At 57.2% G+C, this 19,120-nt stretch overlaps 1 protein-coding gene and 1 pseudogene across 1 annotated transcript; both read left to right on the forward strand.

Annotated features, from left to right (window-relative positions):
* The first annotated feature begins 5,424 nt into the window (after positions 1–5,424).
* On the forward strand, positions 5,425–5,715 carry LOC136151149 (leydig cell tumor 10 kDa protein homolog pseudogene; annotated as a pseudogene).
* Positions 5,716–15,734: 10,019 nt separating this feature from the next.
* On the forward strand, positions 15,735–18,739 carry TUBB2B (tubulin beta 2B class IIb). The gene is made up of 4 exons (XM_065912496.1): positions 15,735–15,921; positions 16,628–16,736; positions 17,012–17,122; positions 17,438–18,739. Exons 1-4 carry the CDS (start codon positions 15,865–15,867, stop codon positions 18,496–18,498), a joined length of 1,338 nt encoding a protein of 445 aa, XP_065768568.1. The 5' UTR covers positions 15,735–15,864; the 3' UTR covers positions 18,499–18,739.
* The last annotated feature ends 381 nt before the right edge of the window (positions 18,740–19,120 follow it).

The raw sequence follows: 19,120 nt of genomic DNA on the forward strand, positions 1-19,120 counted from the left end.
GTGACGCAGAGCAGAGCTCAGTCTGCAAGGCCCGGCGGGGGAGGGGAGGGGGAGGGGAGGGGAGGGGGAGGGGCGGGGAGGGGGAGGGGCGAGGAGGGAGGGAGGGGAGGCAGGGCAGGGGAGGGGGTCGGGGGCTCAGAGCACCTGGGGGCGGCGGCGGAGGGGTCTCTTCCACCTGCCTGGGTGCCAGCCCGGCCCCTCGGCCCCGAGCCCCTCCCGGAGCATAGACCTGCAGTGCCCAGACCAAGGCTGCCGGGCGGGTCCCTTCCTGCTGTTTTCTTCCCGGCCCTGAAGACGAGTCCAGCGGACCAAGAACGAAGGACTCGGCCCATGAAAGCAGCTGTTATTTCAAGGAGAGCGGGGAGCAAGCCAAGGGAAAAGTGGAAAGATCCAGCGACAAAACGCCCATTGATGGGCTCACTCGGCAAACATTTACTGAGGCCATCTGTGCTCCAGGCCCGCCCCGAGTGCTGGGGGCACAAAGATGCGCTTGAGCGCGCGCCCCGCCCCCGGCTGCCCAGCCTGTCCGCCCGGCGCGCGGGGAGGGCGGCGCCCCTCCACCCGCGAGGCTCAGCTTCCGGAGCGCGGCCGTGTGCACGCGCCTCGCCCGGATGAATGGACCGGCTCACAGTGCGGGGCGCAGGTGCATCCGAGCTGCCGGATACCTGGTTACTCTCCCGGGCAGGAGATGGAGACCACCAAGGGGCCCAGGAAGGCGTGCAGCGCCCTCCGGAGAGGTGAAGCTGTCCCCTGTAATCTGAGCAGTTTCTGAATCGATCCGGGAATAGCCTGAGTCTATGTGTCTATACAGGTATTTATAGACACGTCTGTATGGACTCAGAGAGCAAGAGGCCTTCCACGGCACCTTTTCCACTGCCTCTGCCCAGAACCAGATCTAAACAGCACCGACCCCTTCCCTGTTTGCCCCAAACTTGGTCACATCTCCACCAAAAAGGTCTCTATCTCAGTCCATAAAATGCAATAATTAAGTCCATTGATCCTAATGATGGTGCCTGGTTTATACCGAAGATGAGTTCCCAGTTTTTCACTTACCCACGCATATGTTTATCCTACAAATTATTGAGTGACGACTGTGTACCAGGCACCAGGGGAACAAAAGAAAATGAAGACAAAGCTCTTTTTAACGAAAGGAATGGAAAAGCAAATCACTGCAGTGCAGCACAGTAATGGCTGGGCTAGAAGTAAAGTGGGTTGGGTGGTTTGGTCCAGCGCAGATGGAGCCCTCAGGAGGACTTCCTGGAAGAGGCAGCGCCATGCAGGAGGATGAGGAGGCGTCAGATGGACCAGGTGGGAGGCCCGGGCAGGGGTGGGGGAACCTGCCAGGTGATGAGAAGTTGGGGCCCGCCTGGAGAACACAGCTGGGGACACAGGGCAGAGAAGGTTCAGAGGCTGGTACACAGACAGGGAGAGAGGCGAGCTGACAAAGGGCAACCGTACAGATGAAAGGGGAGGACTACAGTCCAGCCGACCTGGTTCCCTGAAAAACCCTCATCTGAACATCTGGGAACCCACTCAGAGTGGGGACTCTGCCCTTGAAATGGAGGAAATTCCGCCACAGGCTACAGCGTGAGGAACCTGAGGACACTGTGCTCAATGAGATAAGCCAGACACAAAAGGACAGATACTAGATGACCCCACTTACAAGAGGGCCCTCGGGAGGCGGAAAGTAGAAGGGTGGGGGCCAGGGACCCGGGGGCAGGACGGGGGAGTTAGTGTCTGATGGGGCAGAGTTTCAGATTTGCAAGATGAGGAGTCCTGTGCATGGATGGTGTGATGGCTGCAAAACAGTGTGAATGGACGTGATGCCACAGACCTTATACTTCAGAATGGATAAAAGGGAAATTGAATGTGTTTTACCATAATGTTGTGGTTTGTTTTTTTAGAAAAAGAAAGGTGACTTTAGCTTGGAAGGTCAACTACATTCATAATGTATTTAACCAGACCCCCTAAGAAGGCTTCTCTGGTGGCTCAGACGGTAAAGCATCGCCTGCAGTGCAGGAGACCCAGGTTCGAGCCCTGGGTGGGGGAGATCCCCTGGAGAAGGAAATGCCAACCCACTCCAGTATCCTTGCCTGGAAGATCACATGGACAGAGGAGCCTGGCGGGCAACATCCCATGGGGTCGCAAAGAGTTGGACACGACTGAGCGACCAACACACACACACACATCACCTAGGAAGCCTCCACGCACTCTGCTGTCCAAACTATGCCAGGTCCTCGAGACAGGCTGGGCCCTGGACCTGCTGCAGCAGAGCTTCCACCTGGACAAACACCTCCAGCAACAAAATACAAAGATACTGAACGGCCGGGACTAAAAATAACTGCAGGCACGCCCAGCTGAGCAGATTATGAACAAGATACAAAAAGGCCACTTCTGAGGTGCCGGGAGCAAAGGCAGGGTCCTGACAGGGTCCCTGCACACTCTACCAGCGAGGGGCGGGCAGACTGCCTGAGCCACCGTCCAGTCTGCCCCCACGCTCGCCGCATTGAAGGGGCCAGCGCGCCCTCCCTGGGGAGCTCTCAGGGCACCTGTTTCTTGCCTTGGCTGCCTCGCGCTGCTGAGCCGCAGTGAAGCTTTGCCTGGATTTCTCCTCCAGCCTCCTATCAACTTCTACTGAACAAGAGTCCAAGGACCCAGGCGGGGAACACCCTCCGAGAACTCAGAACAAATCCCAAATTGTTACTGGTGTTGCAAAGGTCCTGGTTCTCCTGTAAACTTCGGGATCAGCTTCATTTCCAAGAGTCCCTCTGGGTCAGTCGCCCCCTTTCTGGACACTCCTCTCTGGAAGCTGCGGCTAAAAGCCCACCACAGCTTCCGGGCCCCAAAGAACCACCGTGCAGACCCTGTCCGCCACTCGCCCAGCCCGGCTCCACAGCAGGCCCACGAGGGAGGCGGCAGGACCTCTCCACCCGGCCGGCCGCAGAGGCTGAAGCTGAGCAGTCGCCTCCTTGCCCACAGGCCCTGGGCGTTGTGCGCCCGTCATTCTGGAGCCAGCATTCCAGGCATGCAGTCTGTGCATCGCCCCCTTACACCCCCTAACTCCTTGCACTTTCCTTCTAGTTGCAGCACGGAAGTGCAGACTCCGGGGCCCAGCTCTGACACCTGGGTTTTTCCCACCCACTTCGGCACCAGACCCTGAACCCTTGCGTGCTCTCAGCTAGCAGTGAGGATGCCGGTTACCCGTCAGGGTGCCCGCCTCAAGCAGGGAGCTGCTGCCACGTCCTCATGACCACTCAGCCACGACCTGGGGAGGCGTCCACGCGCTTTCGTTTCCCCGTATAGGTCGCGGTTTGAGTCCAGACTGGGTGTTCTTCCCTCTCTGCTTGCTCACTTGGTCTGGGCGACCTGGACTCCCCTTGGAAGTGTCTTTAAGGCCTTGCTCCAGGTTCAGAGGACGTCCCCACCCGTCTGTGTCCCTGACTCATCAGCTTGGGCGTCGCCCGTACCCCAGCCCTTCCAGTCTAACCACAGCAGCGAGCACTGCACCCCCGGCCTGGGGTTTGGGGCGGGGGGGTGGGGGGCGGCGGCCAGCGCTCTAGAGCCGCCCAGACGCTGCCGGGCCTGCAGGGTGGACCTGAGGCTGCGGGACCAGCGCCCGGCGGGCCGCCGCCCTCCTGCGCAGCGCCTTCAGCGGCTCCTCTTTCATCTCGAATCTGTGTGGCCGGGTGGGGCTCGGGGCAGAGGGAACAGGGCTCACCTGCCGGCCTCACGGGGCCCCGAGGGTTCTGGAAACGCGCACGGCGGCTGAAGGCCAGAGGTGCGGAGGCCGCGGCCCGTGGCACAGTTCGGTCACTGTCTTCTCTCGGCTAAAATGAAACCCCCAGGGGGCCACAGGCCCACCTACCCTCCCCCAGCACCCCCAGCACCCCGCCCCGCCGCCCCTCTGCACACGCTTCCCCCACAGGCCTCTCCCTGGACCCTCGCGTCGCCGCCGCGGGCTCCTGGAGGCGCTCACCTCGTGGACACTGTGTCCAGGGCCACAGACGCCCTTCCCGGGCGGGCGCATGGGGGCCCGGAGAGAGTTCAGCCTCCCTGTCTGGGTGGCTGGTCTGGGGCAAAGAGGGCCTCACAGTGACCACGGAAAACAGGTTCACCCCTCTCTGCGATGACCCTGTAATTACTAAAGACACCAGTATTTAAGCTGAAGGTTTGCTTTTCCTTTTCAAGTGAAATCCCAGAATCAATCACTTGTCTCCCACACCAGGTACTCTGTAAACATTCAGAGAGAGAGAGAGGAAGAGACGGAGGGAGGGGGAGATGAGAGGGGGAGATGGGTGGGGGAGATGGGAGGGTGACTCACCTTGACCGCACCTCGTCCGCAAGCCGCCCAGACTCACCGTCACCCCAGCTTCTGCAGCCCTTAATTACTTGTCTGACCACACGCTCAATTAAGCAGAGAACCGAAAGGTTTGGAGGAGCGTAAGAACCGGCTAAACAAAACCAGTGAGGGGAAGCAAATGAGGATGAAGAAAACATCAAAAACCCCAGGAACGGGGCTTCTCTAACCTGACCTCCTGGGCTGCCGCTCAGCTCCAGGAGGGCCGGGGTCCCATCTGATGCGTTCGCTTGTCTTTCTGGGCCTAGAACAGCGCCCGGCACCGCAGACGTTTGCGGGGTGAACGCGGTGGCCTCTCAAACCACTCTGAAGGATGACGCAGGGTGTGCTGGCTGGAAGATAACACTTCCAGGGGCCCCGAGGGACCCACCGCGGGGCCCAGCCTGCTGTCCTGGGAAGGCCCCCAGGCCCCCTTCTCAGCCCTCCCGGGGAAAGGCCAGGACCAGGGCTGTTTGGGAAGTGAGCTCTGTTTTCTCACCCTCACCCTCCACTGTGGCCCCCTCTCTCTGGGTCCTTCCAATCATGAGGACAGCTGGGCCTGCCCCGCTCGGGCACACACCTGATTTCACTCAGTTTCCAGGATGAAGGCAGCGACTAGGACAAAGGATCAGGCCCCCTACGGTCATTCCGGACCATCTGATTCCTGACCGAGGGAATCACTATCGTGCAGAGGCGGACACCACCTCGCTACGCTTCAGATTTGTTGTCATTTAGTCACTCAGTCGTGTCCGACTCTTTTCAACCCCCATGGACTGTAGCCCGCCAGGCTCCTCCGTCCACGGGATTCTCCAGGCAAGGATACTGCAGTGGGTTGCCATGCCCTCCTCCAGCAGATCTTGCCCACCCAGGGATTGAACTCGAGTCTCCCATGGCTCCTGCTTGGCCGGTGAATTCTTTACCACTGAGCCATCAGGGAAGTCCTGCTCTTCAAATTACAGCGAGGTTTTTTCTTTTTCCATCTTAAAGTACCTTGACATTTTTAAATTTTACAAATACTTTTTAAGGGTAGGTCATTTTCATAATGTTTAAAATTTATGATGTTTAGCTTTTCCAATGCGTGCCTGATCATGGTGCAGGGGCAGCACAAGTTCCAGGTGCAGAAGCCAGCGAAGAGCAAGACGGCGGCAGCGGCCTCAGCGCAGAACCGGGCCCGAGGAAGGGCGGTCGCGTTATCGCACCCAAGAAGGCACTCATCGTGCAGCAGCAGCAGCTCAAGAAGAACCTGGAGGTTGGGATCCGGAAGAAGACTGAGCATGACGTGGTGATGAAAGCCAGCACCAGCCTGCCCAAAAAGCTGGCGCTTTTGAAGGCCAGCACCAAGAAGGAGGCCTCTTCCTTCCACCAGGATGCCTGCCTAAGGATGCGTCCCAGCAGGGACCATCACTGCAGCCCCTCCTCTGTGCTCAGGCCTGTGCGGTTAACCCACAGGAAAGAGGAACTGTGCTCTCAAAGATTTGAACTGCACCTCGAACTTGACCAGGGATCTGGCCGTGAGCCAGTGAGTAGCAGGTCAAAGGCACACGGACTGGCTGGCTTCTCAGATGCTGAGGTCTCAGCACAGGCCAAGGCCAGGGGGATGTCTTCACCGACTCCCTGTGTCCCCACTACCCCCTCCCACATCCTGTCTGGATAACTTGGAGCGAGGCAGCTGACTCTGTCCTTCCTCCCAGGGTCACACGCTCCTGTGAACAGGCCATGCTGGAGCGTCGGGCCAGGTGCCCAGACCACCCGGCCAGCCCCAGTTTACACATGAGCCACATGCCCAGGGAGGGATGAACAAACTCCTGCACCTCCGGCCTGGGGGCTGGGGGAGAGCCTTTTCTTTCTCCTACCTGGGGTGACTCGCCTGCTTGCCCTCCACAGATATCCCTGTGTCTTCCCGTCTGCCGGGGACAAACCAGAGAGCCTAGGGAGCCACTTTCCCATCCGCAGGACAGACAGTGACACCACCCTGCAGAGTCAAAATGCTGATTAAACCAGAAGCGCTTTCCAAAAAAAAAAAAATTTATAATGTTTAAAATTTCATAATGTTTAAAATAATTTACTTGGATTACAGTAACAAAATAAAGCAGGTAATGCTGTGGGCAGCTGCATCTGTAGGGTCTCCTCCGTCTGGGGCTCAGCCTGGGTGAACAAGAGTCAGTACAAGAGAACAGGAGTGGAGCCCAAGCAGCGGCCCGTTCACCGTCATGAGCCTGGTCAGGGAGAGGCCTGAGAGCCGTCCTGTGAGCCGCCAAGGCTCAGCTCTGGAGCCCGAAGACATTCCCGAATCTTGCAAAAGGTGGTGGCAAACAGTCCCCTGCTCTGGGGTGGGAGGAGGGCAGGGAGGTCACCGAGGTCAGAGCAGAGTCCTGGGATGCTAGAGGGGGGCTCTCTGCAGGGCTTCCCACCACGCGGGCGCGTGCTCTGAGGGGGCAGTGTTCCCAGGCCTGGAGGTGAGCCCAGCGGGGGTGGGAGACAGTGAAGAGGCCCAGAGCCCACCCCCTGCGAGGAGGCGTCCAAGCGGACCCTGTGGGCACCCTCTGTCGTCCTCCCGAAAGACCGAGTTCTCAGACCAGCATCACCCGGGACCTTCATCATTGCCGGAAGGATGAGGTCTCTGCGTTTAGTGATGACAGCTCCTGGAACCCAGCACCCAGGCACATTTTGCTCCAGAAACCTTTGGGCCTAGCTCTTCCCTAAGAGCTGTGGGTACCGCGTCCTCCTGGGTGTGAGCACCGCTGCGTGGAGAAGCCGTGGGTTTGGCTGCCTTGGTTTCTGTCCCGGGTTGGCATACGTCACCCTCGGCTCCGGTGAGTGCAGCGGGCCAGCTGTCACGAGCCCCCGGGGGGCAGCCTGGGGTTTTGTGAGCTGTCTCTGCTGCTGTCCTGCACTCGGGGTGTCTTCCTTCTGCCCAGGGGTTCTCACTTCCTCTGCAGCTGCCGGCTTCTGGGCTTCATCTCCCACTTACACGCGCTGTGGATCAGCTGCTTTTCCAGATCCCTGTGTCTCGAGAGAGAGGTCATCACCGGTCTCGGCTTTGTGCTGCCAGGTTTTTTCTTTCGTTTCCCAGCAGAATTTTTTGGGCAAATGTCACGCCCAGCTGACCTCTCAGCCCTCAGTTTACGCTGGAAACAAAGGATTGAGCAACGGTTTTTCTGTGAAAACTGCATCTTCCTCCTCTTTAAAATACTCTTGCTGCAGGGCCTGGCCTCCCCGTCAGCTGCAAACGCAGTGATTCAAAACTTCGATTTCCTTCTCTCTGTGAGCAAGGCGCCTCACACATCTTTCTAGGGGTTTCTACATAATTTTGTTAGTTCACGGAGCTCAGAGCGTTTCTAATTCCTCCACCACTGCTCCACGCTCCTCTTAAATCTGGTCATGTTCCTCATAAGCCTGATGGAGTTTAGACCTCCTCTTTTCTTTACTAATTTAGTTTTATTACAGCCTTTTAAAAATTTTCTTTCTGCCTCTGTGAGTTTTTACAGAATTCCTTATAAAACACGTGACATTTCCATAGAGTTTTGGCTTCCCAGTAGCTTGGCCTGGTTCTTTCCACGGCATTTATCCTTAGTCATCAAAGTAAGAAGCGAATTTTCTACTGCAGTCTGGCTCATTTCTTCAAGCCCCCGACAATGTGTCTTGAAGCCCACTCACCTCCTCAGGCACACTCTTACTTTGCATCCTGACTTCTAATGTGGCCTTTGTTGCTTTGACGTCTGCCTAAAATCTTAGGATTTGTTGAGCATTTTATATTTTCATGGGACATTTTAAAACGTCTGTGCATCTGTTTTTCCATCATTTGAAATCTTCTACTCTTTGTAGCAGAGAAGTTTCCAGAATTAACTGGCAAACAACCAATTCCGTGTAAGGAGGTAATAATTCCAATTTCAGGGAACTTGATGACGATCTGGCAGCCTCAGGTCCTCGGCCAACACCTGAAAAAAGCATTTCCAGCATCCTTCACGGAGGACCGATTGAAGGACTTCTGTGTCTGTCTCTAGGTGTGTTTCGAGGTGCCTTTATCCCTCAGGTCATGTGCTGTCAAACAACCAACCTTTCTAAGATCTATTTCTACATTCTCTGAGATTCTTTTTCTTTTTTTTTTTTTCCTTCCAAAATGACTCACAGAAGCTACATTTCCTCAGATCTTTTATGTTCAAAAATACCTGTTATCTTAAAAATTTAAAGTAAATGTAACTGGGCATGCAAATATTAAGGCATATTTTCCTTGAAATTTCTATAGGAATTGTTCTATCATGTTCTAGCATTGACTATTGCTTTATAAAATTCTGGATAGCTGAGTTCTTCCACCTTTATAAATGACCTGGTCTTTTTTTCTGTTTCTAACCTGCTGCTGAGTGTGTTGGAGATAGTTGGGTTCTCTAGTTGCTGCAGATTCGAGATATTTTATTTACTAGAGAAATATTTATTGTTTTCCTGCACTTAGCTCCAGCAATGTGGGAGATATAAAGGCTAATAAGACATGGTTCCTGCCATCAAGGGGTCAAAACCCAGCAGGAAACAGAGGCCTCAATGGAGTGAACCCTAACCTCATGAAGAAATCTAGTCTGGAGGTGGGGCCGGTGGAAACAGCCTTTGCAGTGTGGGAAGAAACTGTGAGAAGTCCTATTTATGCTTCTTTCCTTTAGCTCCTCCATCCACGGGATTCTCCAGACAAGAATCTCAAGTAGGTTGCCATGCCCTTCCCCGGGATCGAACCTGCATCTGCTATGGCTCCTGCATTGCACGTGGATTCTTTACCACGGGGCCACAGGGGAAGCCCTACCATAAAAATAAAGACATTAATGTAACAGTTAATGTTAAATAGCTGATGTTCCCAGTGATGCTGGGGCCTCACAGACTGCTGTGCGTTGCGGTCACATGTTGTGAATCGTTCCCTGGAAAGGAGGAAGCGATGACAGGTTGGCCACCACGTTATCGAGATTTTGCTCCACGGATCCTCACAGCTGGGCCTCAAACACTACAGAAAAGAAACTGCAAAGTGAAGATATTAGTGATGCAAACACATAAGAACAATAGGAGACGGCAGAGCTTACACTCTGCTCCTTCCACAGGCTCTTAGTCAAGTCCTTTGAGAGGTAAGAAAACCATGAGCAGCTCAAGTCTGGTGAGATGTTGGCCAAAATAAAATTAAAAGTTAGACAGTGGTGTACTTGAAATGTTGACTACCTTCTGATGTCACTCAGCATACAACTCATACTAAATATATGGTACCTTGAGATACTGGCTTGTAAAAATAAATGTATACAATTTATAGATAAATACCTTGGGCACACATAAATAATAAATATGTTGGGCTTGTGGGGGCTTTCCAGATGGTGCCAGTGGTAAAGAATCTGCCTGCCAATGCAGGAGATGTAAAAGGTGCAGGTTTGACCCCTGGGTCAGGAAGATCTCCCAGAGAAGGGAATGGCTTACCCACTTCAGTACTCTTGCCTGGGAAATCCCATGGACAGAAGAGCCTGATGGACTGCAGTCCATGGGGTCACAAAGAGTCGGACACGACTGAAGTGACTGAGTACATACTGGGCATGTATTCTCAACTGTTTTTTTTTGATGGGTAGTGGCGTGCAATGAACAAGCTGGGTGATCACTGCTCTTAGGTAATAAATGTAACTCTGACGCTAACCGGAGAAGAAGCCTCTGGGATCAGAGCATCAGCAACTCGCGGTTCCAGGTGAGCTGCTGGGGTGGGGGTGGGGAGGGCCGCAGGTAGTTACGTTGCAGCAGGAAGAACAATGGAAATGTCACCAGTAAAGAAGAGGAGAGGTTTCTCCAGTCGATGGAGCAGAATGAGACTCAGAGACTTGAGAACACATCCTCAAAGGAACTCGGCGGGCAGGTTCAAGTCTCCTGGGATGCACTGTGGAGGCAGAGAGGGGGCGGGTAGCACTGGGAAGGTAGACCACCCGAGTTGGAGTGGCCTCAGTGCTGTGCTAAGAATTTGGACCACAGACTCTGAACCACAGGGCATCCCTGGAGATGTAAGAACAAGGACAGCCATCAGCCAATCGGAGCCAAGATGCCTCTGACACCTTTGGTGCAGAATAAGGGGCAATAAATGATGAAATTGATGTTAGTATTTAAAATATCTATCTACTGTCTCTGTGCCTATCACCTATCTGTCTATATATCCACCACTGAGAAACTTGGGGCACCATATTAGCATCAAGACAAAAAAATGCCTCTATATATTTCACAGAGAATAACAAGCTATATTTAATTGTGGCAAAATGCACACAAACATGAAATCTGCCCTCTCAACCGTTTTTACAATTACATCTCATTGGCATTAAGCTCATTCACACTGTGGTGCAGTCACCACCGCCAGCCTGTCCAGGACTCTTCATCTTGGAAAACTGAAAGTCTGTCCTCAGTAAACACTCGCTCCCCATCCCCCTCCCCCAGGCCCTGGGCACCCGCCCTCACCCTCTCCGCCTCTGCAAACTTGACTTCTCTAGGTGCCTTGTATATGTTAAATCACACAATTTTTGTCTTCTCACAACTGGCTTCTTTCACCAAGCACAATATCAGGGTTCGTCCGTGTTCCAGCTGGTGTCAAAACATCCTTCCTTTTTAAGGCTGAATAGTATTCCATGTGTGTGTGTGGACCACGCTTGATTTGTATGAATACATCCGTCTATCACTGGACTCTTAGGTGGCTTCCACTTTGGGTATGGTGAATAATGCTGCTGTGAACATGAGTGTGTGTGCAAATATCTCTATGAAATTCTTTCAGTTCTTTTGAGTATATGTGAGAAACCAAATGTTTTGATAAACTGTCTCTCTAGAGACGAATTTGGAAGAGTGCAATTCTCCCCGAGGTTCTCTTAAGGAATTGTTTTCTTGAAAATGGACGGTGAATGTGTGGTGGCTAGTGACAAGAAGGCTGGGCAGGTCAAGCCAAGAGTCCCTACTCAGAGGGTGACCTGCTTCTGCAGTGAAGACATCGGTGACCAGGTTAATGGTTAATGGTGACCAGGCATCTAAATGCCAGAGGCAAAGGGTAGACAGTCACAAATACCCTGTGGACGTGTGTGCCTCTGTCTGTCTGAATACACAGGTTTAATTTTATTTAAGTGGCAGGCAAAGGTCTGGGGCCGATGGAGAAGAGAAGCGGTGAGCTGCCTGGATATCCATGTGCCCAGAGGCTGGAGGACCGGTTTCTACTGGGAGGGGGGCAGCCCCGCAATCACAATTATACTACACTGCTACGGCGGCAGCGGCACGAAACTTAAAATGCACGCCCCGAACCTGGAGCAGAGAGTAGCATTCATTTCATAAATTTATTTCTACCTTTGTGACTTCACGGATTGCACCTGCCGGTCTTAGCATTCCGGAAGGCTCCCATTCAAGGGTGTCTTCTACCCTCTGCTTGCCTTTTCCGCACAATCTGGCTCGGTCACGGGCTGTCCTTCACCAAGGATTCACAGAGTCCGCATCCTCTGGCCTGCCCTCCCCCAGCCCGAGAATCTTAGGGTCTCCGACGGTGTGCGGGAGGGGCGCGCATAAAAGGGGCGCGGGGCCCGGGGACGCCGGTCCGACTCCCCCTGCCGACCTGCGGGACAAAGAAGGCAAGGCTCCGCGCGGAGAGCCCAGCGCTCTCAGGCTGGCCTGAGGCCACTTTCACCCCAGTTCGGAGGCCGGCCGTGGGAAAACCGCCAGCTTGACGGAGGAACAAAAGGAGAGGTCGCCGCCCCTCCGCCACCCGCACGCCGGGCCTCAGCGTCGTCCCGCTCCGTCCCGTCCTTTGTTACCTGGGCCGGCTGCTCCCACGGGGCCCCGCGGCCGCGGAAGACGGGGCTCGAGCCTCCCACCCGGCCCTTTGATTAGAGGGCCCGGGGCAGCCCTGCGGGAGCGGCTGCCTTCCCAGGAGGGGGAGGAAAGGGGACCATCCACAGGGGCCCTGGCAGCTGAGAAAGCCCCCGTCCCGGCGGGTCCCAGGACCCCCACCCCCACGCCCCGCAGTCGCAGTGTGGGGCTGGACCCCGTCCTAGTCCCGGTTCTGTGGCCATTGACTCCTTTACATAGATGTTAGGGCTGGTAGCTTTCCAATATTTCTAGCTGGAGCGCATTGAGACGAGTGAAAAAGGAAATAATGATGGATTTGCAGTCGCTTTCTTTCAATTCCGCTTCATTCATTGGCTAAGTGTCGGTTACCCAGGAAACCGCGGGCATCTCCACGGCAGAGTTGTCTGTCAGGCTACCAGCTCCGCGAGCTGGGTATTAAGTAGTGATTGCAGGCAGGCAGTGAGAAAACCGGAAAGCTCTAAGCCTTGCAATTTCAGTCTATGCAAAAGCACACACCTTGGTTTAAGAAAATAATGCTTTAACAATTCACTACCCATTCGGCTATGCAATGCCCCCTCTCAATCAGACTTCTTCAGTTAATTAACACAATGACTCTCTGTGTTACAGATGAATGCAAACTCACTTCAGAATTTGTCCTTAAAAATACTCTGCAAAGTGTGAGAGCAAATAGAATTTTAGTAGCTTAAGGGGTATCTTACTCGCCTTGGCCTCATACTGTTATGCATAAAATTAAGGTGGGATTTTATTTTGCAGTGTTATTTCTACAATGGTCGAGGGAGGGGGAAAATTTAGAAATGTTAATGCATCGTTAAAATTAATAGCATGTAAAGGACGATAAAATATATTGCTGTAACACCTTCACATCTGATACACAGTGACCCAGATGGAGAGGAATTGTGTGTAATAAACAGGCAAAAAGAAATGCTGTGATGCTGGGAGAGGGAACTGAGACTAATTTTTTTTTTTTTTTTTTTTTTTTTTTTGCTTTGAAAGCCCCTCACCAGCCTCTTCTCTGGGAGCTACCCCAATAAAGGCGACAACGGTTGGCAGACGAAGTGAAAGCTTCAGGGAAGGGCTGGCTGTCTTCAGCACGCATCCTTGCCAGGCAAAACCAGCTCCTTGTGAAAATTAAGATGAGGAGTCTCAAGCTTCCAAACTGAGGAGGGGGCGTGGAGCGGCTACCGAGGCTGGCAGCTCAGTGGAGGCGGGGGCGCGGGACGGTGCCGGCAAACGGAAGGAGAGAAAAGCGGATCTGGGGTCCGAAATGCTGCGTCCACGAGGGCACCCGGGCTTTCCGACGGACGAGTTCCAGCCCCACCCCGTCCTAAGCCCCTTTCCTGAGAGAAAGCCCAGGGAAAGGGCGTTTTCCCTCATCTTCGTGGACCCGAGGGTCCACCCCCAGCCCTCCGCGGAGACCTGGCCGTGAGACCCGGGCCGGCGGGGCTCAGCCGCCGGGCGTGGGGCGGATCCCGGCGGGCGGCGGCGCTCTGCCCCGGTCCGCTCGAACCGCACCGCGCGCTTCTGCTCTGGCTGCGCGGGTGTGGCCCTCGCTCGCCTCCTTCCCGCGCGGTTCGGTCCCGCCCGAGCCGTCACCCCGGGCCCAGCCACAACCCTTTCTGCCTGCACACGATCCCTTTCCTGAGGGCTGGGCGCCGGGACGCGAGATTCCAGCCTGAGCCCTGACTCTGACTGGCTGCGTGACCTGGGGCATCCTTTTCCCTGGACGCTTTTGCATCTGCAGGAGTGACTAGCACTAACTCGGGGTCAGGACTCGGTCCTTGGAGCCCCGCAAGCGGGCACGTGAGCGACCTTCCGCCGCTCTGCCCCTCGGCCGGCGCCTCCCCACCCGGACTCGGACAGCCGCGTCTTGGGAGCGCCGTCGGAGCTGGGGGTGTCTGGGGGCGCCGAGCTTTTGTTCTCTCTGCCTCTCTTTGTGCGCTGGAATTGGGTTGAAAGCCCCCCTTCCGCCCACAGCGGGAAGGGAGGCGATGACAGCTTGCTGATACTTGGGGGGGGGGGGGGCGGGCGGGCGGCGGGTCTCACTCGACAGCTGCGGGCTGCTCTCCGCCGGGGGAACCCGGGTCATTCGGCCCCTCTGGCCTGAGGATGAAAAGGGGTCACGTCACCTCGCAGACGACCTGTCAAGGGTCGGGGTGGAGGACAGGAAGCTTCGCCCACGGAATTGCGGGGACCCGGTTCCAGCGCTCTCTCATACACACAGACACACACACACACACGCACGCACGCACGAAAAGTAACAAAGAGATCAGCTCCTTCTTGGACTCCCTAGAAATTGTAGGTTTGAAGGCGTGTCGGGGCCGCGTCCGCGCACGCGCGCCGTGGGCCGTCAGGGTCGCGCGCGGCCTCCGCCCGCCCGTGCTGCAGTCTCCAGGCGGGCCCCTCGCCCGCATCGGCAGCACCAAGGTTGGGGACCTCGTGGCCGCCTCGGCTTCCGGCGCCTGGTGGATGATGAGAATGTCAGCGGTGGGGCAGGCGGCGATCTCCCTGGGGACCTGTCCCCTTAGTGGACAAAAGATGAACCGAACCCAGTGTGACTGTCAAACGCTAGGTCGTGGGAGGTGGCCCACGCGTTTTCCAGCTCTTTGTTCTGCCGCAGCCCCGCCCCCGAACCCCACCCTCTTCTGATTGCTGGACCGTCCACCCTGCCACACCCACCCCGCAGGCTCCCAAGGAACAAAAGCCGCCGGGTGGAGGAGTCCTGGGTACCAGCCGGGGAGGTGTGGACTCTTGGAGAGGGTCGGGCAGGGTGGTGCACTCCCCGAGGTGGCCGGCTACCCGGATGCCGCAGCCACAGGGAAAGGGCCCTTGGCAGAGACAAAAGAGGGGACGCGCGGACCCCGGGGGCGGGGCGGAGGGCACCCTGGGGCCGTTGGGCCCTAAGTGTCTAGGGCCACGGCCCTTCGGCCTCAACAAGCTGTCACAAGGACTTCCTCCCGGGGCCGAGGTTCGGCCACCGCACCGCGGTTGGACTGGGGAAAGGGGCAGGAGTCTCCCCGGGAGGGTGGCTTAGGGGGCCCCGGCCGAGGGTGGAAGAGGCGCCGCAGTCCGCGGTGGTGGCGAAACCCAGGCCACCAGCGCTACCACCGGCCGGCGCCCCAGCACGCGAGCGCGCTCCTTCCCGGAGCACCTGACGGCCCCTCCACCTGTTCCAGTCTCCCACCGCCACCCACCCGGTGCCCGCTCTCCCCCCACACGGGGCCTGCCACGCCGGTCACCCTCGCGTCTCCACCCTCCCGCGCTCGGTTTCTTCACCCACCCCCCGGTTCTCGGTGCCCAGCTTCTCCACATCCCCCCCCCCCGCCCCCCAGTCCTAGACAATGCGCACGCCCCCCACCCGGCTCCGCTCAGCCCCGGGGCCGCGCCCGGCCCTCAAGCCTCTGCTGATAGGCCGCGGGCTCTTGGTCCAGCCCCCTGGACGGTCCCTGGGGCCCGGAGCATTACGTCAGCGGGGCCTGGAGAGCGCTAGCGCGAAGGGGACTGGGGGGCTCGGGCTGGGGGCGCGGCCTGCGCGGGCCGCCCCACCCTTCTCATATAAAAGGCCGAACCCGCCGAGCCGGCGCTCTCAGCCGGCTGGTTCCCGAGCGCGTTCCTGGTGGCCCCGCAGTGGGTGTGCAGGGGGACCGACAGAACGACCAGACGCCAACCCGGGCCAGAAGCAGCGAGCCGGCACCATGCGCGAGATCGTGCATATCCAGGCGGGCCAGTGCGGCAACCAGATCGGCGCCAAGGTGGGCGCGGCGCCCGGGCGGGGCCGGGTGGGGCCGGGGCCCAGCCTGACGCCCCTCGGGGCTCCGGGCGCGAACGTCGTCCTGAGTGCAGACCTGCCCGCGGCTCTGTACTGCGGAGCCGGGCGTGCGCCCGCGGCGACTTTCAGCGGGAGTGGGGGGAACCCCTCAGCTCGAGGCCGTGACTCGTGTGGCCTCTCGGCCCCCGGCCGCCCCTCCCTTCTCTTCTCTAAAGCTGTACGCTGTCCCGGAGCGCGCGCGGGGGTGTCCGCGGCTGTGCGCCGCTCTGCGGGCGGGGCCGGGACGCCGGGAGGATCGGCTTTACTCGCTCCAACGCTAGTCGAGTGGCGGGGGGAGGGGCGGAGGACGAGCGTCTCGTGGTCCCCGGACGTGCCTTGAATCTAACCACCCCCGTCCTTCAGCCCCTCCGGTCCCCGACCCCCTCCCACCCCTCCGCGCGGCTGGGCGCCTCGCGCGCCCGCCTCCAGTTGCTAGTCCCTCCTCTCCCCGCCGAGACCCCCGCCTCCCGCCTCGAGCAGCTGTTCGCCCAGGAAACGCCCAGTTTCAACTCCGTGACCCTGCAGAATGCAAGCCCTGCCGCGGTGCGGGCGTGACTGCCCTAAAGCTGCGGAGACCGAGCCTTTTCATTGTGTGTCGCGGGCCTCTCGGCGGTGGGGCGTGGTCTAATGCAGGTTTTTCTGTGTCTCAGTTTTGGGAAGTCATCAGCGATGAGCACGGCATCGACCCCACCGGCAGTTACCATGGCGACAGTGACTTGCAGCTGGAGAGAATCAATGTGTACTACAACGAGGCCACCGGTAATCGCCTTTACCTTACCCTGCCCCCCTCCCCAAGGGACTGACCCCAGAAGTGTGGCCCCAGGGGAGGGTGGTCTAGCGGATTTAGGATTCCTATCTTTCCCTGGGGTTTTTTTTTGGGGGGGGGGGGAGTGCCCCTTTGAGAATCTTGTGAGAATCCTGTCCTGTGTCCTCTCTTGGGGCTACGAGCAGCTTCTGTAAGGAAGGAAGCTGGTACCAGGGCCCCTTTTCTGAGCACTCTGCCTGCAGGTCTGAGTCCTGCTCTGTCCCCGCAGGTAACAAGTATGTGCCTCGGGCCATCCTCGTGGACCTGGAGCCGGGCACCATGGACTCCGTCAGGTCTGGACCCTTCGGCCAGATCTTCAGGCCCGACAACTTCGTGTTTGGTGAGTGACTGGCATGGCTGATGGCCTGGACAGCTCAGAGTGGAGGGGTGTGGCCGCCTTAGAGAAAGCATGGAGCGGTGTGCTCATTTTGTCTTAATATATAACCTAAAACAAAAGGTCTTTCAACCCCTGAGGTCCCTAACCTTCCTTATTTATAATTATGTCCGTGACCAAATATTTTAATGTTCGGTCCTTTTAATGATAACCTGAAATCTGATCTGAACTCTGACTCACTGAGCTCTATTAAAGGGTTTAAGGTGAAAAGGAATTGAATGCAATCATCAGTGACTTATGAAGACTCTCTCCCTCTGGCAGGCCAGAGCGGCGCCGGGAACAACTGGGCCAAGGGCCACTACACAGAAGGCGCCGAGCTGGTGGACTCCGTCCTGGACGTGGTCAGGAAGGAGTCCGAGAGCTGTGACTGTCTGCAGGGCTTCCAGCTGACCCACTCGCTGGGGGGCGGCACGGGGTCTGGGATGGGGACCCTCCTCATCAGTAAGATCCGTGAGGAGTACCCCGACCGCATCATGAACACCTTCAGCGTCATGCCCTCGCCCAAGGTGTCGGACACGGTGGTCGAGCCCTACAACGCCACCCTGTCCGTGCACCAGCTGGTGGAAAACACGGATGAGACCTACTGCATCGACAACGAGGCGCTGTATGACATCTGCTTCCGCACCCTGAAACTGACCACCCCCACCTACGGGGACCTCAACCACCTGGTGTCGGCCACCATGAGCGGGGTCACCACCTGCCTGCGCTTCCCGGGCCAGCTCAACGCCGACCTGCGCAAGCTGGCCGTGAACATGGTGCCCTTCCCGCGCCTGCACTTCTTCATGCCCGGCTTCGCCCCGCTCACCAGCCGCGGCAGCCAGCAGTACCGGGCGCTGACGGTGCCCGAGCTGACCCAGCAGATGTTCGACTCCAAGAACATGATGGCCGCGTGCGACCCGCGCCACGGCCGCTACCTGACCGTGGCCGCTATCTTCCGGGGCCGCATGTCCATGAAGGAGGTGGACGAGCAGATGCTGAACGTGCAGAACAAGAACAGCAGCTACTTCGTGGAGTGGATCCCCAACAACGTGAAGACGGCCGTGTGCGACATCCCGCCCCGCGGCCTGAAGATGTCGGCCACCTTCATCGGCAACAGCACGGCCATCCAGGAGCTGTTCAAGCGCATCTCGGAGCAGTTCACGGCCATGTTCCGGCGCAAGGCCTTCCTGCACTGGTACACGGGCGAGGGCATGGACGAGATGGAGTTCACCGAGGCCGAGAGCAACATGAACGACCTGGTGTCCGAGTACCAGCAGTACCAGGACGCCACGGCCGACGAGCAGGGCGAGTTCGAGGAGGAGGAGGGCGAGGACGAGGCCTGAGCCGGCCGGGGGCGCCGCGGCGGCCGGGCGGGGAGGCCGGGCGGAGGCCAGGGGAGGGGGGCTCGCAGAAGCAGACAGGGGGGCCCGGGTTCCGCGAGGCGGGCGCTGGGGCTCTGGTGCTCTTCCCTGTTGCCTGTCCCTTTTTTTTTCTTTTTGTAATATTGATGACATCCATGTAACACTTGAGGTCTTTCTGAACTACTGTTGTAATGGCTAAAATCACATAAACATTTGTGTCCTAGCGGTGTCCTCTTTTCTGTCTCCTCCTCTTTATTATCAATGTAAATGTCACTGTCAGAACACATTCTACTCAATCCTTCCTCCCCAAGCGAAGGGATGGGTATGCTCACATGCATGTACTCTTCGGCTTCAGAAGGATAAAATCAAACCAACCACAGGCGTACCCAGTTTAGGAAGGGTGATCAATCTGACTTTTAAGATGCCTTTGTTTTTTTTTTGGCTGCAAGGTGGGGCTAGTGGGGGATTCCCCCCAGCAGGGGTGGAACCCTGTCCCGCTGCCCAAGTGGAAGTGGACGGGCATAGTCCTAACCACGGGACTGCCAGGGAATTCCCTTAAGATGGCTTTAAGTAAATATTTTATTAGCTGAGAGATGCCTGGTTG

The sequence above is a fragment of the Muntiacus reevesi genome, chromosome 20 (assembly GCF_963930625.1).
Source record: "Muntiacus reevesi chromosome 20, mMunRee1.1, whole genome shotgun sequence".
Taxonomy (NCBI): domain Eukaryota; kingdom Metazoa; phylum Chordata; class Mammalia; order Artiodactyla; family Cervidae; genus Muntiacus; species Muntiacus reevesi.

Coding starts and splice junctions, on each gene's coding strand:
- TUBB2B (XM_065912496.1), top strand. CDS start 15,865: ATGCGCGAGATCGTGCATATCCAGGCGGGCCAGTGCGGCAACCAGATC. Junction 15,922..16,627: donor GCAACCAGATCGGCGCCAAG/GTGGGCGCGGCG, acceptor TCTGTGTCTCAG/TTTTGGGAAGTCATCAGCGA. Junction 17,123..17,437: donor GCCCGACAACTTCGTGTTTG/GTGAGTGACTGG, acceptor TCCCTCTGGCAG/GCCAGAGCGGCGCCGGGAAC.